We start from the raw sequence: 17,039 nt of genomic DNA on the forward strand, positions 1-17,039 counted from the left end.
TTCTGATGCTAAAAGTTCGTCTATTTCTTTGTACTATTGTGGTCACTATCATGTCTGTATAAACATGTACGCTTGAGCACATGTGACAGCTTACTCACATATCTCTAACTAAAATGTTAATACCTTAAATATCGCTCTATGAGTCATTCTCTTTCCCATATATATATGTACTCGAATCCTATTATTAACCTTTGCCTTGCCTTGCTGTGCACTTATGTGATTTGACCATAAATTCGCCTTTGTGTTCTCTCGTACACTCATTAACTTCTCTGCTCGGAGTCGCTCCATCTGCTTGTAATTTTGTTGTCTGTGCTATCCACTAATAAACTAGTCGCCGCTTCTTATTGACTGATTAACGCGGCTGAGCCACTAAAAATGCTGGCAGGTAACCTATACTCCTTCACGAGGGGTACACAAGCGTAAGCAAGCAAGTAAATAATACACTTCCACCTTAGTTTTCCAAAAGAAAATACTGAAATATGGGTTGAAATAAATTCACAGTCACACTGATTACGAGTTTGCATTTTGTTGTCTCTGCTCTGTTGGGATTAATATTAAGCACATCAGAACTTTCACAACGGTCACATCTGAAGTTAATATTCATAATTTGTTGTGTGATTATTATTATTGTATTTTTATGTCCCCGTGCCTGTAAGCTTTTGTTTGACACATAAACTATTGTTGCGTGTTTTCCCTTCCCAAGTTATTGTTAATTTATTACGGACTTATCACTCAGTCTTCTTCCTTTTACTACGTAGTTATACCCATATCATGATTTCTTAATTATGTTGATATGTAGTCCGACCTTTATTTTATTGTATGCAAATTGGAACTTTTTAATTAGAAGTTACTTGCTTAATAAATTGTGTTCTATTCTAACTATCGAGGAAGCGGGCGTGGAAAACTATTCTGGGCCGATTTTCGCCAGATATTTCTCTTGGTTCTTTCATTATCATCATGTAATTTGTTAGCCGGTCATCAGTACTAGATAGACAGTCTAGGCTAACTAATTAATACTCGGATTAGATCGGTATAACTGCTCTCCTGTATTACGGTTCGGTCATCCAGGGCCTCAAAAATAGCGAACAGGAAATCTATTTATTTTTTTCGTCACATCAGTTTCTGAAATTGAGACTTACCTGTTTTAATTTGTACTTCAGTGACTGATATTAAAGCTCTCACACAGAGTATGGTATAAAGATTTTCGTAGAGGACTGGAATCAATTCTCACCAACCTAATACTAAACTTGGAAGGATGTTAGGGTCTTGAGAATAAAACTTTATTATCGACTTCAAGTTCATTTCTGTTGACTTTTCAAGAAGAGTTGCCAAAATTAGCGACAAGTCATTCAGACGTGATTGTTAAACTATTCTTGTTTTGAACGCTAAGTAGTTTTCATAGGGATTTCTCACAATAATTTAGGACAGTATCTTTTGATTTTAAATAACGACCCGCAATAGACATTTATCACTATATAGTCTTAAAGGGTTTTTTCTGTTGTATAGAGTTTAGTGATCAGTTTATATAAGATTTTACTTTTGTTTTACTTTCCAAACCCTTTATTTCCCATGTAGTACCCTATTGAAGTTTTATTTCGTTCCATTCACTACGCGCTTCTGGATACTGCATGTCGAGAATATTATTTTCTGTCAGATTTCTTCCTTCTTAGCACGGAAACTGAGTCTGTTGATTCACCACCATCTTGTGATCAAAGTACACCCAATCAAGGTCGAACTCAAAGTGGCGTAGCCTTAGCTCATTTATTCGAGCAAGTTATGAGTCGTAGTTTAAGTTGGATACATAAATTTACTGGGACTTTCATGATTTCTTCTTGTTCTCATGATGCAATCGGTTTATTAATTTGTCTCCAGCTTTTACATGCTTTGCTTCGTCTGGCTAAAGAGAGAGGGGTACCTGTGTTGGATGAGTAAGTTTTAAAGATTATGCATTTATTTTTTTCTCAGTTCTAAATCGGTTTTTACACCATACATTTCGTAAAATTTCTCTGTCTTGATTCTCATATCGCCTAAATTCAGTGTGATAGTATTCTCTTATATTTAAATGGAGGTATCCGTTTGCGAAACTGCGATCAGTTTTAGGATATGCTAAGTGTATCTTTCAACCAATTGTTATATCCGAGTGGAGATTAAGTTACAGGTAACTTCCGAGGACTATTCATGGACTGATATTCTTATTGTATAACTACTCAACAATTACACTATGTATATTTATATCCCTCTTATGACAAGCTTTATTTTGGCCTATAATTTATTATTGTACGATTTACGGTTCTTAAGTTATGTTCAGTTTACTAACTACTGCCTCCCACATTCACAGCCACTTTTTGGGCTTATTTGTGTACAAATATTATTTCCTATTTTATGGTACGTTGCGGTCTGTGTGATTGATATATAAACTAAGTATGCCTGAAATAAACGATCTGCTCTGATTCTGGTCTGATCTGCTCTGATTCGGAAGCTGGTATCTTGTTCTGGACTCAAGTGGAAGGGCTCGTAGGACATAGGACCAATAAGGACACTAAACTGCCCACACCGGTTAAACGTCATTGGTTGGCCTAGTGTGAAGATTCGTATAAGTCGTATTCGGATTGGTAGATAAGTCGTGTGACAAAAAAAACCAGACACCCAAGGTCATAACAATTGGCGACGGGGATTTTGGCAAAAACAAAATAATTGGGAGACGCAAGGTCATAACAACTGGCGACGGGGATTTTGGCAACAAAGAAATAATAATAATACAAGTGGTGACTCAGATTTTGGAAATAAATTAGCTGTATAATTGCCGGTGATTTTTGGAGCTAATATTATTGGCAAAAAAAAAAAATGTCGATTTCTTTCGAACAGTTGCGGTTAATATTACAGCACCAGCAGAAGATGTTTGCCTTGCAACAAGAGCTATTTATAACAGTTTTGGGCAGACTTTGCATTCAAGCAGAAAATAAGAAATCTATATATCATGCATATAATGGTGCAGCAATGGACAATTCAGAAGCATATCCTGTGGAGGATTCACATCCCCTTATACCTGAATCAGAACGTAATATTTGTAACGTATCCGGCTCACAGCAAGAAAATACTGTTCTAAATGCTCGTGAAGTTGTGACAATACCAGATGATCAAGAACCAGATCCTGTAGATGAAGCCCAGAGTCCAGAATTGAATGAAACGCTACTGGTTCTGTCTAGCTCTGAAAATAAACTCCAGCTAGAACAAAATTGTGGTCCACGTGCTATTAGTCGAGAAAGCTGTGGGGACTCGTATTCAGAAAATAACTGGAGCAACACGATGAACCCAATTGTACCAGATGTTACTCGAAATCACCGGAAGACAGAAATTGATATTGAGTCGACTTATCCGATTTCTAATGACAATGTACCAAATATTGGTTCTCAGAATAATACATATAATTTTAATGAAACTTCTTATAACAATGGAGAAAATATGTCGGCTGTTTCAAATGATGGTCAAAAATCTAATTTAATTTTGTTAGGCGTTGACTTTCTTAATGACTCATTATCTACTAACGAGATTCATAATGAATTTGGAAGTAATGACCTCAAGTCGATGGTCGTTCATCATCATCTAGTCATTTTTAGTGGATTCTCCAGTCAATACAAGAAACATGGTTTAAATAAAGTCCTACTAGTTGTAATTTGGAGCCATAAGGACCCAACATTATTTCGAGGAGGAGGAGAATGTCGAGGAATTTAAAGTCACATAATTCTTTTTTTTAATCAGAATCTAAAGTTGGAATTTTCAAAAAAAAAAGGGGGAGGTGTTATATCCGAGTGGAGATTAAGTTACAGGTAACTTCCGAGGACTATTCATGGACTGATATTCTTATTGTATAACTACTCAACAATTACACTATGTATATTTATATCCCTCTTATGACAAGCTTTATTTTGGCCTATAATTTATTATTGTACGATTTACGGTTCTTAAGTTATGTTCAGTTTACTAACTACTGCCTCCCACATTCACAGCCACTTTTTGGGCTTATTTGTGTACAAATATTATTTCCTATTTTATGGTACGTTGCGGTCTGTGTGATTGATATATAAACTAAGTATGCCTGAAATAAACGATCTGCTCTGATTCTGGTCTGATCTGCTCTGATTCGGAAGCTGGTATCTTGTTCTGGACTCAAGTGGAAGGGCTCGTAGGACATAGGACCAATAAGGACACTAAACTGCCCACACCGGTTAAACGTCATTGGTTGGCCTAGTGTGAAGATTCGTATAAGTCGTATTCGGATTGGTAGATAAGTCGTGTGACAAAAAAAACCAGACACCCAAGGTCATAACACCAATGATTCATTCAATATGAAGCATAAAAACTAGGGACTCAACAACTCCACTACGCAGCAGTCATTTATTTCATGAATGACTTCCCTTTATTGATTATTTCATTCGTCCCTGCCCGTGTTTCTTTTCGAGATAACTAAGACTTGATCTTCAGATACACAGTCCTGTAGTCTCGTTGATTTCCTCAGGTGTTGGTCTTGTGTGAATTTAAGAAAGTTGGTGGTGGTTACCTCAAAAGATGAAAATGCTGCAAAAACACGATGAAATATGTTTGGCCTACCGATAACATCCGTTTTGGGTAGCTGTATGTAACATTTGTAGAAGTAGGTGTCAATGCCAATCTTAGATTTGATAGTTTCAAATGGAGCCTTGGTTATCGACTTAATAACGAATATATTTTGTTGTACTAATTATGCTTGTGTTAATTTTATTTCGGTTATTTATTTACTCTGAAGAAGTGACTTACATTAAGTCACGTAACACCAAAAATACAATTTTCTACTCATTGGGATATCACGAAAAATATTTTTTTATTAGTCGTAGACGTTTTCACCAAGTTTCTGTTGGTAAGCAACTGGATATCTCTCTCACTTCGTAAATGCTATGGGTTGGGTAATGTAAAATGGCGTATATGTTTCAATATCAAAAATTCAGCTTAGATAGGATTGTTTGTGTGTTCATAATTATATGTTACCGAATTAACCTTCACTTGAAATGAGATGGTAAGCAATGGGGACTATTAATCAAATTAGTTACCCAAAAACCTCTGAGGACAAGTATGTGGAAATTACATTTAGAATGTGGAAAAACATACTTAAATGATTCAGAGACCAAATATTTCTCTTTCGTTCACTATTCGAATTAATTCCACTTCTTTGGACTAAAATTGTCTAGGTTTTTGATCGATCGAGTTCAGTAATGAAGGTATAATCCTAAAAACTCAAGTAAACATTTGGATTAAATTTTTGGATAATTTTCAGATGTTTTGTGTTTATCAATGTAAAATCAATAGTAAAATCTAATTCCCGTAGAATATCTGATATTTATATTGTACATTTGATTCCTCTTAGATAATTGACTTTTGTGCCATTTTGCTCATTTAATAGTTTTTGGGGTAAAATGACTGAGACTTTGTGGGTACGTGTTACTGATAGACTGGATGTACATATAGCATCCATGCTGCAGTATTTGGATGTCAGCAGTTTTAGTACAGATGCTCGTGATATTATGAAGTCCAATTTATCCACCCTAAATGTCAATATACCTACAAATGCTACCGGAAATACCACTGTCAGTTTACACCCTAAAATGTATGCTCTTATTCGTCCTCATTGGATAGCCAGACGTTATGCTGAATTAGCTGCTAGCCTACATTCAATCGGACATCAATTCCCTGGTAGTAAGTGTGCTCTTATTGATAGTGTTATTAATACTCAGAAACTTAGCTTCTTTTATTCCTCAAACTTATCGTTTTGTTTACCTTAGAACAAGTGTTTTGTTCTACCTTTTTTTCAGGAGTTAAAAGAAATCTTCACATAGGTGTTACAATAATAAAACCACAGTGATAAAAATCATTCCTTTCTACGTCACTGTCCAACTTATTTCTCATCTCTTTCGTTCTGTTTCAAATCCATTTCTAACCATGTAGCTGCGGAGATGAGTTAAATGGCTCCCTGTTGTCGAACTATACATTACTCCCATAGAAATCTACTCACGGTGTTGAACTCATAAGTTCAATATTTATATTATACATCACAGATTAAGGAGTTTAGTAGTATCGATGCCTTTAAGTAGAAGGTGTTATTTATAATTCTTTAATCGAATTGTTACTGACTTGTGGTATGTTACAAACTTAAATCTCTAACTAGACATTGTTTAAAGATATGTAGCGTTAGGATAGAATACGGATGTACTAACTTGTAAACTTGTTTTTAAATACGATTTGAGAAATGTTGTTTATTATTCGATTATTTGTTTGTTATCTGTACATCTAGAACAAATAAGGTAAACTAATAAAAACCAACTTATTGTCGATTTAGCTTTTTTACAAGTGTTATTCGTTGTAATGAAACTGAAACGTTAGCCATCAATACATACAGTGGCCTGCTTAAACATTTGACATATTTATTTTCTAACCGTGCAAATATTGCAAATGAACTGCTTATTTGTTCGGATTGAATAATTAAAAATGGCAACTATACGTTCTCACATTGTACCATAAGAGGATTACAAACTTGTGATACTAAGTACTGAAAAACTCAAACAGAAACACTACAGTTCTTGCTTTATTTCTCTTTTTATCTATCCTTTGACAAACAAGACACAAATGTATTTATAAACAAACACCCTGTAGCAGCTTTGCTGATTGAACAGGGTTGAAATATACTAACTGTATAAAACATTTTTAAAATGTGGTTCGAACAATTTCAATTTGAATGTGCGTTGAATAAATATTTGTCGTAACATTATACAATTGATGCTGAGGAATCTTTACTGTACCAAAACTTATAGTATTGAATATGACTATTATTACTAATTAGTTATCTAATTTTGGTATCAACCGTTTCTATATACGTTTAACAGACCGTACAACAATTTGTATCATCTAATTAATCATAAGTACGTTTTTCCAAATATTGTGGATTAGTGGCTAAAAACCTTAACTTCCAACCCTTCGACCACATATCCAAACCCCTTTCTACCTATTTCAGCAATTCGCTAGTTGTCACAAAAAGTGAACCTCATAGCTGAGCATATATATATATATGCCGACACTACACATGATTTTCATTATTCTTGCATAGGTTATTCCTGTTATGACGTAGAAATGCATGAGTATGTTTCTGCCGTTTAAAAAGTTAATTGTAAATTTTTCTGTAAAATTTCATTTTACTCCACAGCTCCACTTTTTGATGACAGTATGAGTAAATCTAAGAGTTCAGAGAGTTCAAATTTACAGTACTCTTTACACAATGAACCAACATTTCAACAAAATCTTGCAAATTTGAAGCCTGCTTTAGACCCTCGTATCCTCAGTCGTTTGGCTCAATTGCAAAATCAATTTGAACATGTACTGAATTCTCTAGCCAAAACATTTTCACGTCCAAAATTAGCACACATATTTCTAATCAACAATTATGATTTGGTTATAAGTGTACTAACTGTAAGTTATATAGATGTGCATAAAACTTTAAATTATTGGTTCTTATCTATATTCATTTGTTTCATTTGCTTGTTTGAACGCTTTATTTATTGTGTAGGAACATGGAGCTGCTGATTCTTCCGAGGTTACTCGATGTCGTGAAGCTGTAGCGAAGCATATGACATCATATATCGATGAAGCCTTGTCACCTTATTTTGGTTGTCTGATATCTTTTGTTCGCGACGTCGAAGCCAGATCAACTAGTGAATGTCATCATCTGTCGAAAAATCAAGACGAAGTGACCCAAAATATTCGTAGTGAGGAAGGTATTATACTGCCATTCATTGTTAAAATAACATTATCTATGGTTATCGTGGTATCTATGTACTTTAAAGAATCTTTCTGGATTCTAGATTTTCTTTCAACTCTATTAAATCTCTCTGAGACAAAATTTATAATCATAGGCTGTCTTAGATATTATTTTGCTCGACTGCATATAGAAACTAAAGTTGGCCGTTTAAAATTCTGGATCACTCTAGCTGTAAATAGCAGTATATTATCGCATGTTTCTAATTTGTTACTCAGAGATTAAAAATAATGATAAAGTAAACTATTGTGTCTCCTAAATTGCATGCATTTTTTATTCACTATTCTTTTTTGACTTCATCATCAACTGTGAGAATGATTCTGTAATTAGTATTAACATGAATGTAAATGAAGTGGTGAAGTGTAAATTGATGAAATTATTCAAATATTAAGGAACAGTCTGTAGATCTTAATAAATCTTGTTTTATGTAAGGATTAACTGGTAAGTTTTCTTGTGCGTTCTTTATCATCCAATTTCTCTCACTTACATAGTAACACTTATATATGAGATTTGTGAATAGAAGATGAAAGGAAGAACGAACTCTTTCCACATTCGATAACAGAGTGATTACATGTAAAAAAGTGTGGAGTGTTAATGAATACGTTAGCAGCTTAACAGTACGGTGTCTGCAGTTATATGATGCCTTTTTTAATAAACCTATGTTTTCTATCCCTGCTACTTTCTTTACTTGAAGAACAGTATTAGTTATCATGTTTACATCGACGATAATTGATTTGTGGTCTTCATAGTCAAGTTATTGTAGCAGTAGAAATATATTCTTGATTCCCAGTTATCAAATTTTATTTTGCATTGTTCAAAATAATCGTAGGCATTATGGTTTAAGGACACTATGATGTCATTTGCCTTCATTCAGGTTGTTTCTTTCGAGAAATAGTGAATGCTTATGTATTTAACTTTATTGGGTTTAGTTACAAAAAATGCGTATCAAGGTAATTACTTATGGAGTTTCATTTAGGTCCCAGTAGTAAAATGTTATTCTAGGGTAATTACAGTGGTTTTACTTGTTTGACATTTTCTAATTGAAACAAACTAACTTCACTTCAGTAACTTAAGAGAAATAAAGCAATTCAACTTGCAAAAGTCTTTTTCCTTCTTTGTTAAGGGACATAACAAAAATGTGACTCAATTTCTCAATAACGGATTTTAGATGAACCATAAGTGCTTAAAATAATCCTAGTCTACTACCTATCGTGGATTAATCTAATTGTTATTTGACTTCAAAGCAGGCGGTCAACGTGATTTGATGTCACAAAAATACCGCTGTATAAGCCATATATTGTCTTTGGTCCTAAATATTATCGTTCGTGTTAATGTAGTAAAGCCGACTGATAAGTTTTCAGCTAAATAGTCACTTACGCCTGTAACCCCTCGTGGAGAAGGATAAACCGCCCACCAACATTCCCCATCTAACCCTGTCTTCGGCAATATTTTTTAGTTGTCTCCAGTTTCTATTCATCTTTCTCATGTCTGCTTCCGATTCCCAATGCAGTTTGTTCTTTGGTCTTCCACTTTTCCGTTTCCCTTCAGGAATCCAAGTTAGCGCTTGTGTCGTGATGGAGTTTGGTGATTTCCGTAATGTATATCCTATCCACTTCCAGAGTCTTTCCCTAATTTCCTCTTCAGATGGGAACTGATTTCTTCTCTGCCACAATAGGCTGTTGCTGATTGTATCCGGTGAACGGATATTGAGTATCTTGCATAAACAACTGTTTATAAATACTTGTATGTGTTTAATGATGGCTATAGTCGTTCTCCGCGTTTCAGTTCCCTACAGTAGAACTGTCTTGACGTTCGTATTGAAGATTGTAACTGTGATATTGGTTGACAGTTGTTTTGAGTTCCATATGCTCTTCAGTTGTAGGAAAGTGACCCTTGATTTGCCAATCCTCACCTTTACGTCTGCATCTGATCCTCCTTGTTCGTTGATGATCTTTCCCAGGTACATGGGAGATCCCATCTCTTCCAGAGCTCCACTTAATGTGATTGGGTTGGTGTTCTCCGTGTTGTATTTGCGAATTTCGCTTTTTCACTTGTGTATGTTGACCCCTACTGATGTAGAGGTTGCTGCTGCACTAGTTGTCTTCATCTTCATTTTGTGTGTGTATGGGATAGAAGAGCTAGGTCATTTGCGAAGTCCCACCAAATGGTATCAATCAGTTATTTGGTTGAAGATTCATTCGGAAACATCTCTCATGATGCACCACTGAGATTCTAAATAGTGTTGTAGTTTATAGTAGTTTGAATACTTGAGGATCTTTTGAAGACTGAATTATAAACTAGTTATGTTAGTATCTTATCAAAGCATATCTTGAAATACATATATTTTTTAATTATCACTACATCAAAATGTCTTACAACCGAGAAAGATAATGTATTACACTGAACAATACTTGAGTTATTTTTATTGCTAAACAATATGGTAAACAGTGCGCTATGTTAATTTTATGGTGAATAGTGATATTTTGTAGGTTTAGTCTGCAGTTATTTCATTTTATACCTTCACACCTCTATTTCTCATCAGCTCGGGTAACACGAATAGTGAAGGGCTTCAATATTGATTGGAAGAATTCGATTGAAAAAATACATGATGAAATCATGATGGAGTTTGCCAATTTTACTTTGGGGACACAAATATTTCAGGTTAGTATTACTTTATTTTGTGAGCCTACATTTATGACTAAATTTATGATTCTCCCTTCTATTTTTGTTTGCATGTTTAATTGAGAATCTTTAAACTATTTGCATATGTGGCTGTATCATTTTATATCCCTATTTTGTGTATTCCTTTCAAAACCCCGCAAATATTTAAACATGTTTGATTATCAGCCCCCGAATGCCCTGATATGACCGAGAGTGGGGCGGGCCCGCCCCCTCTCGAAATGCTTTCACACGGCCACGCGTATACAGCCTCTGCCAGGGGAGTACTACTCACTGCATTCTCGTAGCGGGGGTGTTGTCTACGAAAATGAGAAGACGAAAAGCGAATGTCCGGCGCTTTAACCGGATCCCAAACCAATGGTGCACATGGGCTTCAGTATCCTGTGGGAACAAATGGCGTATGAGCCAGTCGTTAGTCACTGGCTGTCATGGGACCGTATCTCCTCACGATGCTCCACTGCCTTGTGGGTCAGACCTCTAGGTCAAAGGCTTGGGTTGTGGCCCCCTAAGAAAACCACCTGCTTCGGTCTGGGCACCCAGGCAGTACCACAGTACCACACACAAACAGAATGAAATGACAATACTTACGGAAAATACTATACTTGCTGATTAGCAATCAAACGATTCAATTTATTATTATTATTATTATTATTATTATTATTATTATTATTATTATTATTATTATTATTATTATTATTATTATTATTATTATTATTATTATTATTATTATTAATTACTACGTCATTTATCCACTCTCTTTTATTTCCGCTCTGTCTATCCTTATTTCTCGACTTATACAACAGCTCGTCTATGGTGGAAATTCGGCTCTATCTAAACGTTCTCGAGTCACTGCCTGGTTAAAAACTGTATGTTACCACCGAATATGAGTACTGAAGCAGATTTTCTGAAACCACGTGCACCATTCAAACTGGCTGCCTTCAACGTTCGCACACTTATGCAGGTTGGACAACAGATAGGGCTGGCTATGTCTTTGGAAAGTCTTAATATTGACGTTTGTTGTCTATCCGAGACCCGTATTCAAGACTCATCCGAGCCACTGGCAACAAGAAGTCTGGTGTGAGTGAAACAATCTGTGAGGATGATGGGATGCCAATCACTAACATCCATCGAGTTCTTGGACGATGGGCAGAATTTTTCGAAGGGCAGTTCAACTGGCCTGCTGCTCCGGCATCATCGGTCAGACTGCCCTGCCCTCCATGGCCGGTGACGACTGATCCACCAGATGAGGCGGAATTCCTCAAGGAACTCCAACTCTTGAAGCGCTACAAATCACCGGGCCCAGATGACTTTCTTCCGACCCTTTTTAAAGATGTTGGTGACTTTCTGGCAAAGGAACTGACAAGGTTGTTTACAAAGGTCTGGGAACTAGAGAGTGTTCCAACGTCATGGAATGAGTCGATAGTTGTCCCTATCTTTTAAAAGGGTTCACGTTGTTCCTGTGACAACTATCAGGGGATAAGTCTACTTCCGATTGCGTCCAAGCTATTGGCTTCCGTCATACTTCGTAGGTTGTTCAAAACCCGAGAAAGATTGACTCGCGAGGAGCAGGCTGGGTTTCGTTCTGGTCGAGGATGTATTGATCATATCTCACCCTCCTCCAAATGTTCGAACACCGTCATACTTATCAAAGGCCAACAATCGTAGTGTTTCTTGACATCAGGGTTGCCTTCGATTCGTTGGACAGGGCTGTTCTCTGGGATTGTCTATTGAAGAAGGGTGTGCCTAAGAAGTTTATTAACATCCTAAAAGCCCCATATAAAAACACCTCAGGCAGAGTAAGGGCATACAACCACCTTTCTCCATTGTTCCATTCGAGCAGTGGGGTTAGGCAGGGTTGCCCAATCTCACCATTCCTCTTCAACTTTGCCATCGATGACATTCTGGAAACAGCTCTGATGAATGTAAGTAATGGCAGTGTGGATCTGTTGCCTGGAGAAAGACTTCTCGATCTTGAGTATGCGTATGATATTGTCTTACTGTGCGATAATGCCCAAGGCAAGCAATCCGCACTTAATCAGTTGGCAATCAGTGTCCGTAGGTATGGTATGTATTTTGCACCTTCGAAGTGCAAAGTACTTCTGCAAGACTGACAGGATCCTAATCCTGTACTCACCCTGGATGGTGAGCAGATAGAAGTAGTTGGTAATTTCGTGTATCTAAGTAGCTGCATAAGTGCTGGTGGTGGCGTGAGTGATGCGACCAATCCAGGCATAGTGAGAGCCAGAGAGGCTTATGCAAATCTGGGCCGTCTTTGGCGCCTTCGTGATTTTAGTCTGGCTGTAAACGTTCAGATCTACAACGCGTCGGTGAGAGCAGTTCTGCTCTATGCGTGTGAAACCTGGCCTCTCCGAGTTGAGGACGTTAGACGACTCTCTGTGTTTGATCATCGTTGTCTCCGAAGGATTGCTGACATCCAGTGGCAACACCTTGTTAGTAATGCAGAGGTTCAGCATCGTGTGTTCGGGCACGGCGACGATAATTCAGTTGGTGTCACCATCTCGAAACATCAACTTCGGTGACTTGGAGATGTTCTACAAATGTCGTCCAAGAGAATTCCACGTCGTGCATTATTTGCCGACTCTGGGATTGGTTGAAAAAGGCGGAGAGGTGGTCGGTGTATGACGTTGTGTCGTGGTATGAAAGGAAGATGCAAAGAGGTGGCTTGTGTTGGTCTTTCACGACTCCTCCGCTGGGGTCCGAAAGACGGTACAATACAGTGGCTAGAGACGTTACCAGATATGGCTCAGAATAGGAGTCAGTGGCGATCCTGCTGTAACCTTCTTTTACTTTCGTCGTAAAAAGTGGTTGTATCTTCCTTAACTGGAAGATTTCTTCTGATTATACCTTTCCATTTCCCCCATTATTATTACTATTATTATTATTATTATTATTATTATTATTATTATTATTATTATTATTATTATTATTATTGCACTACCTTACACTAGTCTGGTCGTTATTGTTCTTTTTTCCTTTACGCTCCTTACCTTTTTTTCTTTTCTTATTCTCATAGTTTTGTGTGGCGCATGTATATTTGGTTCCCTCTTGTACCAATATTCATGTGTTCAAATAAATAAATAATAATAAATCCATCATATCCTTGTACTGTAATGTGTGCTTTCATTGTTGACTGTTCATACACTTGCGTCAGCTGTTTATTCAAAGCTTACTTTCCATATATTGTGCAAATAATTTATACTTATCGATTCAATTAGAAATCTCACTACCTCATAAAATCTAGTTTTATTCTTGCAATTACCCCTGTTGATTGATACTAGATATAAAATAATTATTCACATTAGGATGATAATCACATTCTCGATTAGTAATAGATTTTGAATCTATACTTTCTGTGTTCGGTATAGTGTTAGAATCCCAGGAATCTGCGAAAATTCAAACATTCGTCTGTTGCAAGAAATTGTAAATACTTACTTTATAGGGTTTTCGTAAAAAACATTTGGGACTCACAGTGATTGTTGGCTTCGTCGAGAATCTGCACCCATTCAACCTACTGGTTTAATGAACTGTAAATTATATAATGTAATCATTTAGTTATGACCACATATAGCTATAAGCTTCTGTAGCCTATCTGTTAAACATAATGTATGCAGTTTGGTATATAAGCGATTGTTTCTCACGTGGATCATTTGTTTAATTGGAACCTATCAGTTGGTAGCGTTGATCACACTTGTGCTACGTGTCGCTGCTGTGAGATAAACACCTATTTGATAATTTTTATAGATCGTACCGTTTTTCATATTGATAAGTAACTTTGATGAGTATTTAAAAGATCCGCGGTACATGCAGGTGAGAACTGACTACGGAATTTTAATATCCCTTTTAGAATGTTTCAACCATAAAATCTTATTATGTTTAGTATCAATAAATTTACTCTTTTTATAGGGTTTACTTGCTCAACTTATTCAACATTACCATCGTTTTCAAAAAGTGATGACACAAAGTCCCTACAAAAATATGCCTATACGTAATCAGTTGGTAAATATACATCAGATTACAAATGAAATGAAAAAGTGTAAAACAAACTTTTCTTAAAGTTAATTGGATACATCTTGCATAACATTGTCGTCATCATCATCGTCGTTTTGGTAAACATTTCAAATCATTCCATTTTGTCGTTTTGGTTCTTTTTTGTTGAATTGTAATTTAGTTATTTCGTTCTTTATCTATGTATAAAGTGTTTTTCTTGCTACTACAATGTGCTTTGATGATTTAGTTGTTGTTGATGTTTATGACTGATGAATCTTTATTTTCCAACCCCTATTCTCAAAGTATGTATCTATATGTTCTATCCTTTTTCAGCTTTATTTACGATGTGTTTTATCATCAGTATTTTTATTTTGGAATAATAGTTTTTAATTTTTTGTTTTGTTATTTATCTTTGCTCTATATTTCCACTTATCTTGCTTTGCCCTACTATTTGTGTTTTTTTAACTGTGGTTGTGCTAGTGTAATACTTTTTGTTGAAAAAAAAACCCAATGATTCAGCTGTTTGGTGTATTTCATATTGTGTACCAAATTAATGACTATTACATGGGACTACCATAAATATATAGCTTAGGAGTAAATGGTGTATATAGGTTTCGGACCAACAAATTGTGTTGTAACATGAGGTTTCACAAAATTTCTTAAGTCGTACAAAACATTTCAAGAAGTCCAACACTGTCCGATGTTGTTATGTTAGTTAATTACACTATCTTTTATGGAAATGTTTTATGACAGGCGCTTTGGTCTCCACATTACTTTACATTTTTTCTGTCCAATTCAACGAAAATTTTTTTAGATCAAAACTACACGATCCACACGTGAGACTCGGACCAAGGACCTTCGGTCTCGCGTACAAACGCTTAACCTCTAGACTACTGGCTCGTTATCCAATAGTGTTGATATCTAGCTCCAATCGATCCATGGTCCTGTGGAACCCTTCATCCATTGCCGTCTAGTGCTTCCAGCTTTTCAATAGTGGTCTACTTTCGATCAGCTCGTAATTTCAATTGCGAAAATACTACAACCTCCACAAATTCTCATACTGATATTTAAGATTAACTAATAATAAAATGAGAGCGTCAAGAACTTCACTGGCCTGTTAGAGTGACAATGTCTCAACAAGTGTTATGTTCTGTATACTCCTTACTAGAATGATTCAGTGTTATGACTGATAACGCATAGTATTTTACTGTATTGGTGAAAGTAAATTGCTTTGCATGAGAACAGATAGAATCGACAGTTTTTGTCAAAGTTGATTATCATACACATGTCATAAATCGAGTCTCAAGAACCAAGAGAAACTGAAAGATGAGTTTCTCTCAAGGCAAAGCTATAAATCTTCCCGTAATTTACGTAGTAGCCTTAGTATTGTACTAAACACTTTAACTTTCTAAATAAATGGTACGAAATGAACACCATTTCCAACACAGTTAATATCAGAATCAGAAAAGTACAATTAAAATTTTTAGATTATCATCGATATATATATATTAGTTAAGGTAAAGCTAGTTCACAAATAAGTATAAACGTTATGTATGGACTTATATCTTGACTTAATTTGATCATCAATTTATGAGTTTTCTACTGTTCAGTCAAATAAGATTGATTTTATCAGTATGAACATTATGAATTAGGTTCAAGTTCAAAGAAATATTAAACAATACTGAGTTAAAAATTCAAGAAATAATTGTTTCATGTTTAAATTTCCCTGAATGTAGATTTAATTGCATTAAACAAATTTCTTTTAGCTATTTTAATATAAAACGATCATATTTACAATGTGAAAAATCCCCTGCGACTATAGTATACAGACGAGTCAACAACGAAGTTAAATTCACTTTCGATTCTAAAGGGATATTATAGCCAGTGAGCAGAGTTTACATAAATCAAAAATATTTCACAACAGAAATAATGAACCATATTAAAGTAAAATGGTTTATGTAACCTATATAGTAAAATATACACAGAAAGAAATGAAAAAAACTAATGTTTCCAAATGTCATTTCTGCTTTATAAAGACAAGATTCTTTACAATCTTAAAATATCCAGGAAATAATACACGGCTGTTCTGAGATGGTGTAGAAGATTTGTAATACAGATGAGTGATTTTGGTGGAGTTTTGTTCTCTGAGCTAGAATGGTTTGGTCGTGGAGCTTTTTTTGTTCAGATAGAAGTGAAGTGTTCGAATTCCTCCACATATGACTCACAGTTTGTCCCGTGAAACCCGATCTTGATTGGCTTTGTTGACCTGTAAGCTGTCACTGTTCATTTCTTTATTTTGATTGTATCCCCCGTTGATTTGATTCTTGGTCCTATATTTGTCCATGATTTTTCTGATTGGTTGATAGATTAGATCGATTTTAATATGTTTATTGATCACTGATCGACCTGAGTCTCAAGTTCCTTAAAATTCCCTGGTGTTTTTAGTATTCCATCTATCCAAGATCTCAACAATGATACAGAGACTGGAAGCCTGAATCTTACCAGCGATCAAACC

At 35.7% G+C, this 17,039-nt stretch overlaps 1 protein-coding gene across 2 annotated transcripts in view; it reads left to right on the plus strand.

Annotated features, from left to right (window-relative positions):
• VPS52_1 (Vacuolar protein sorting-associated protein 52) overlaps window positions 1–15,996 on the plus strand; it is a 29,008-nt gene extending 13,012 nt beyond the window's left edge. For both annotated transcript variants that reach the window (XM_051212051.1, XM_051212050.1), the window contains exons 12-17: window positions 1,576–1,928; window positions 5,435–5,727; window positions 7,229–7,491; window positions 7,589–7,796; window positions 10,380–10,498; window positions 14,441–15,996. In XM_051212051.1, the coding sequence (XP_051072190.1) occupies window positions 1,576–1,928; window positions 5,435–5,727; window positions 7,229–7,491; window positions 7,589–7,796; window positions 10,380–10,498; window positions 14,441–14,590 (1,386 nt within the window). In that variant the 3' untranslated portion in view covers window positions 14,591–15,996. The remainder of the gene's footprint in view (window positions 1–1,575; window positions 1,929–5,434; window positions 5,728–7,228; window positions 7,492–7,588; window positions 7,797–10,379; window positions 10,499–14,440) is intronic.
• Window positions 15,997–17,039: the final 1,043 nt, after the last annotated feature.

This window comes from Schistosoma haematobium, chromosome ZW, assembly GCF_000699445.3.
Source record: "Schistosoma haematobium chromosome ZW, whole genome shotgun sequence".
Lineage (NCBI taxonomy): Eukaryota > Metazoa > Platyhelminthes > Trematoda > Strigeidida > Schistosomatidae > Schistosoma > Schistosoma haematobium.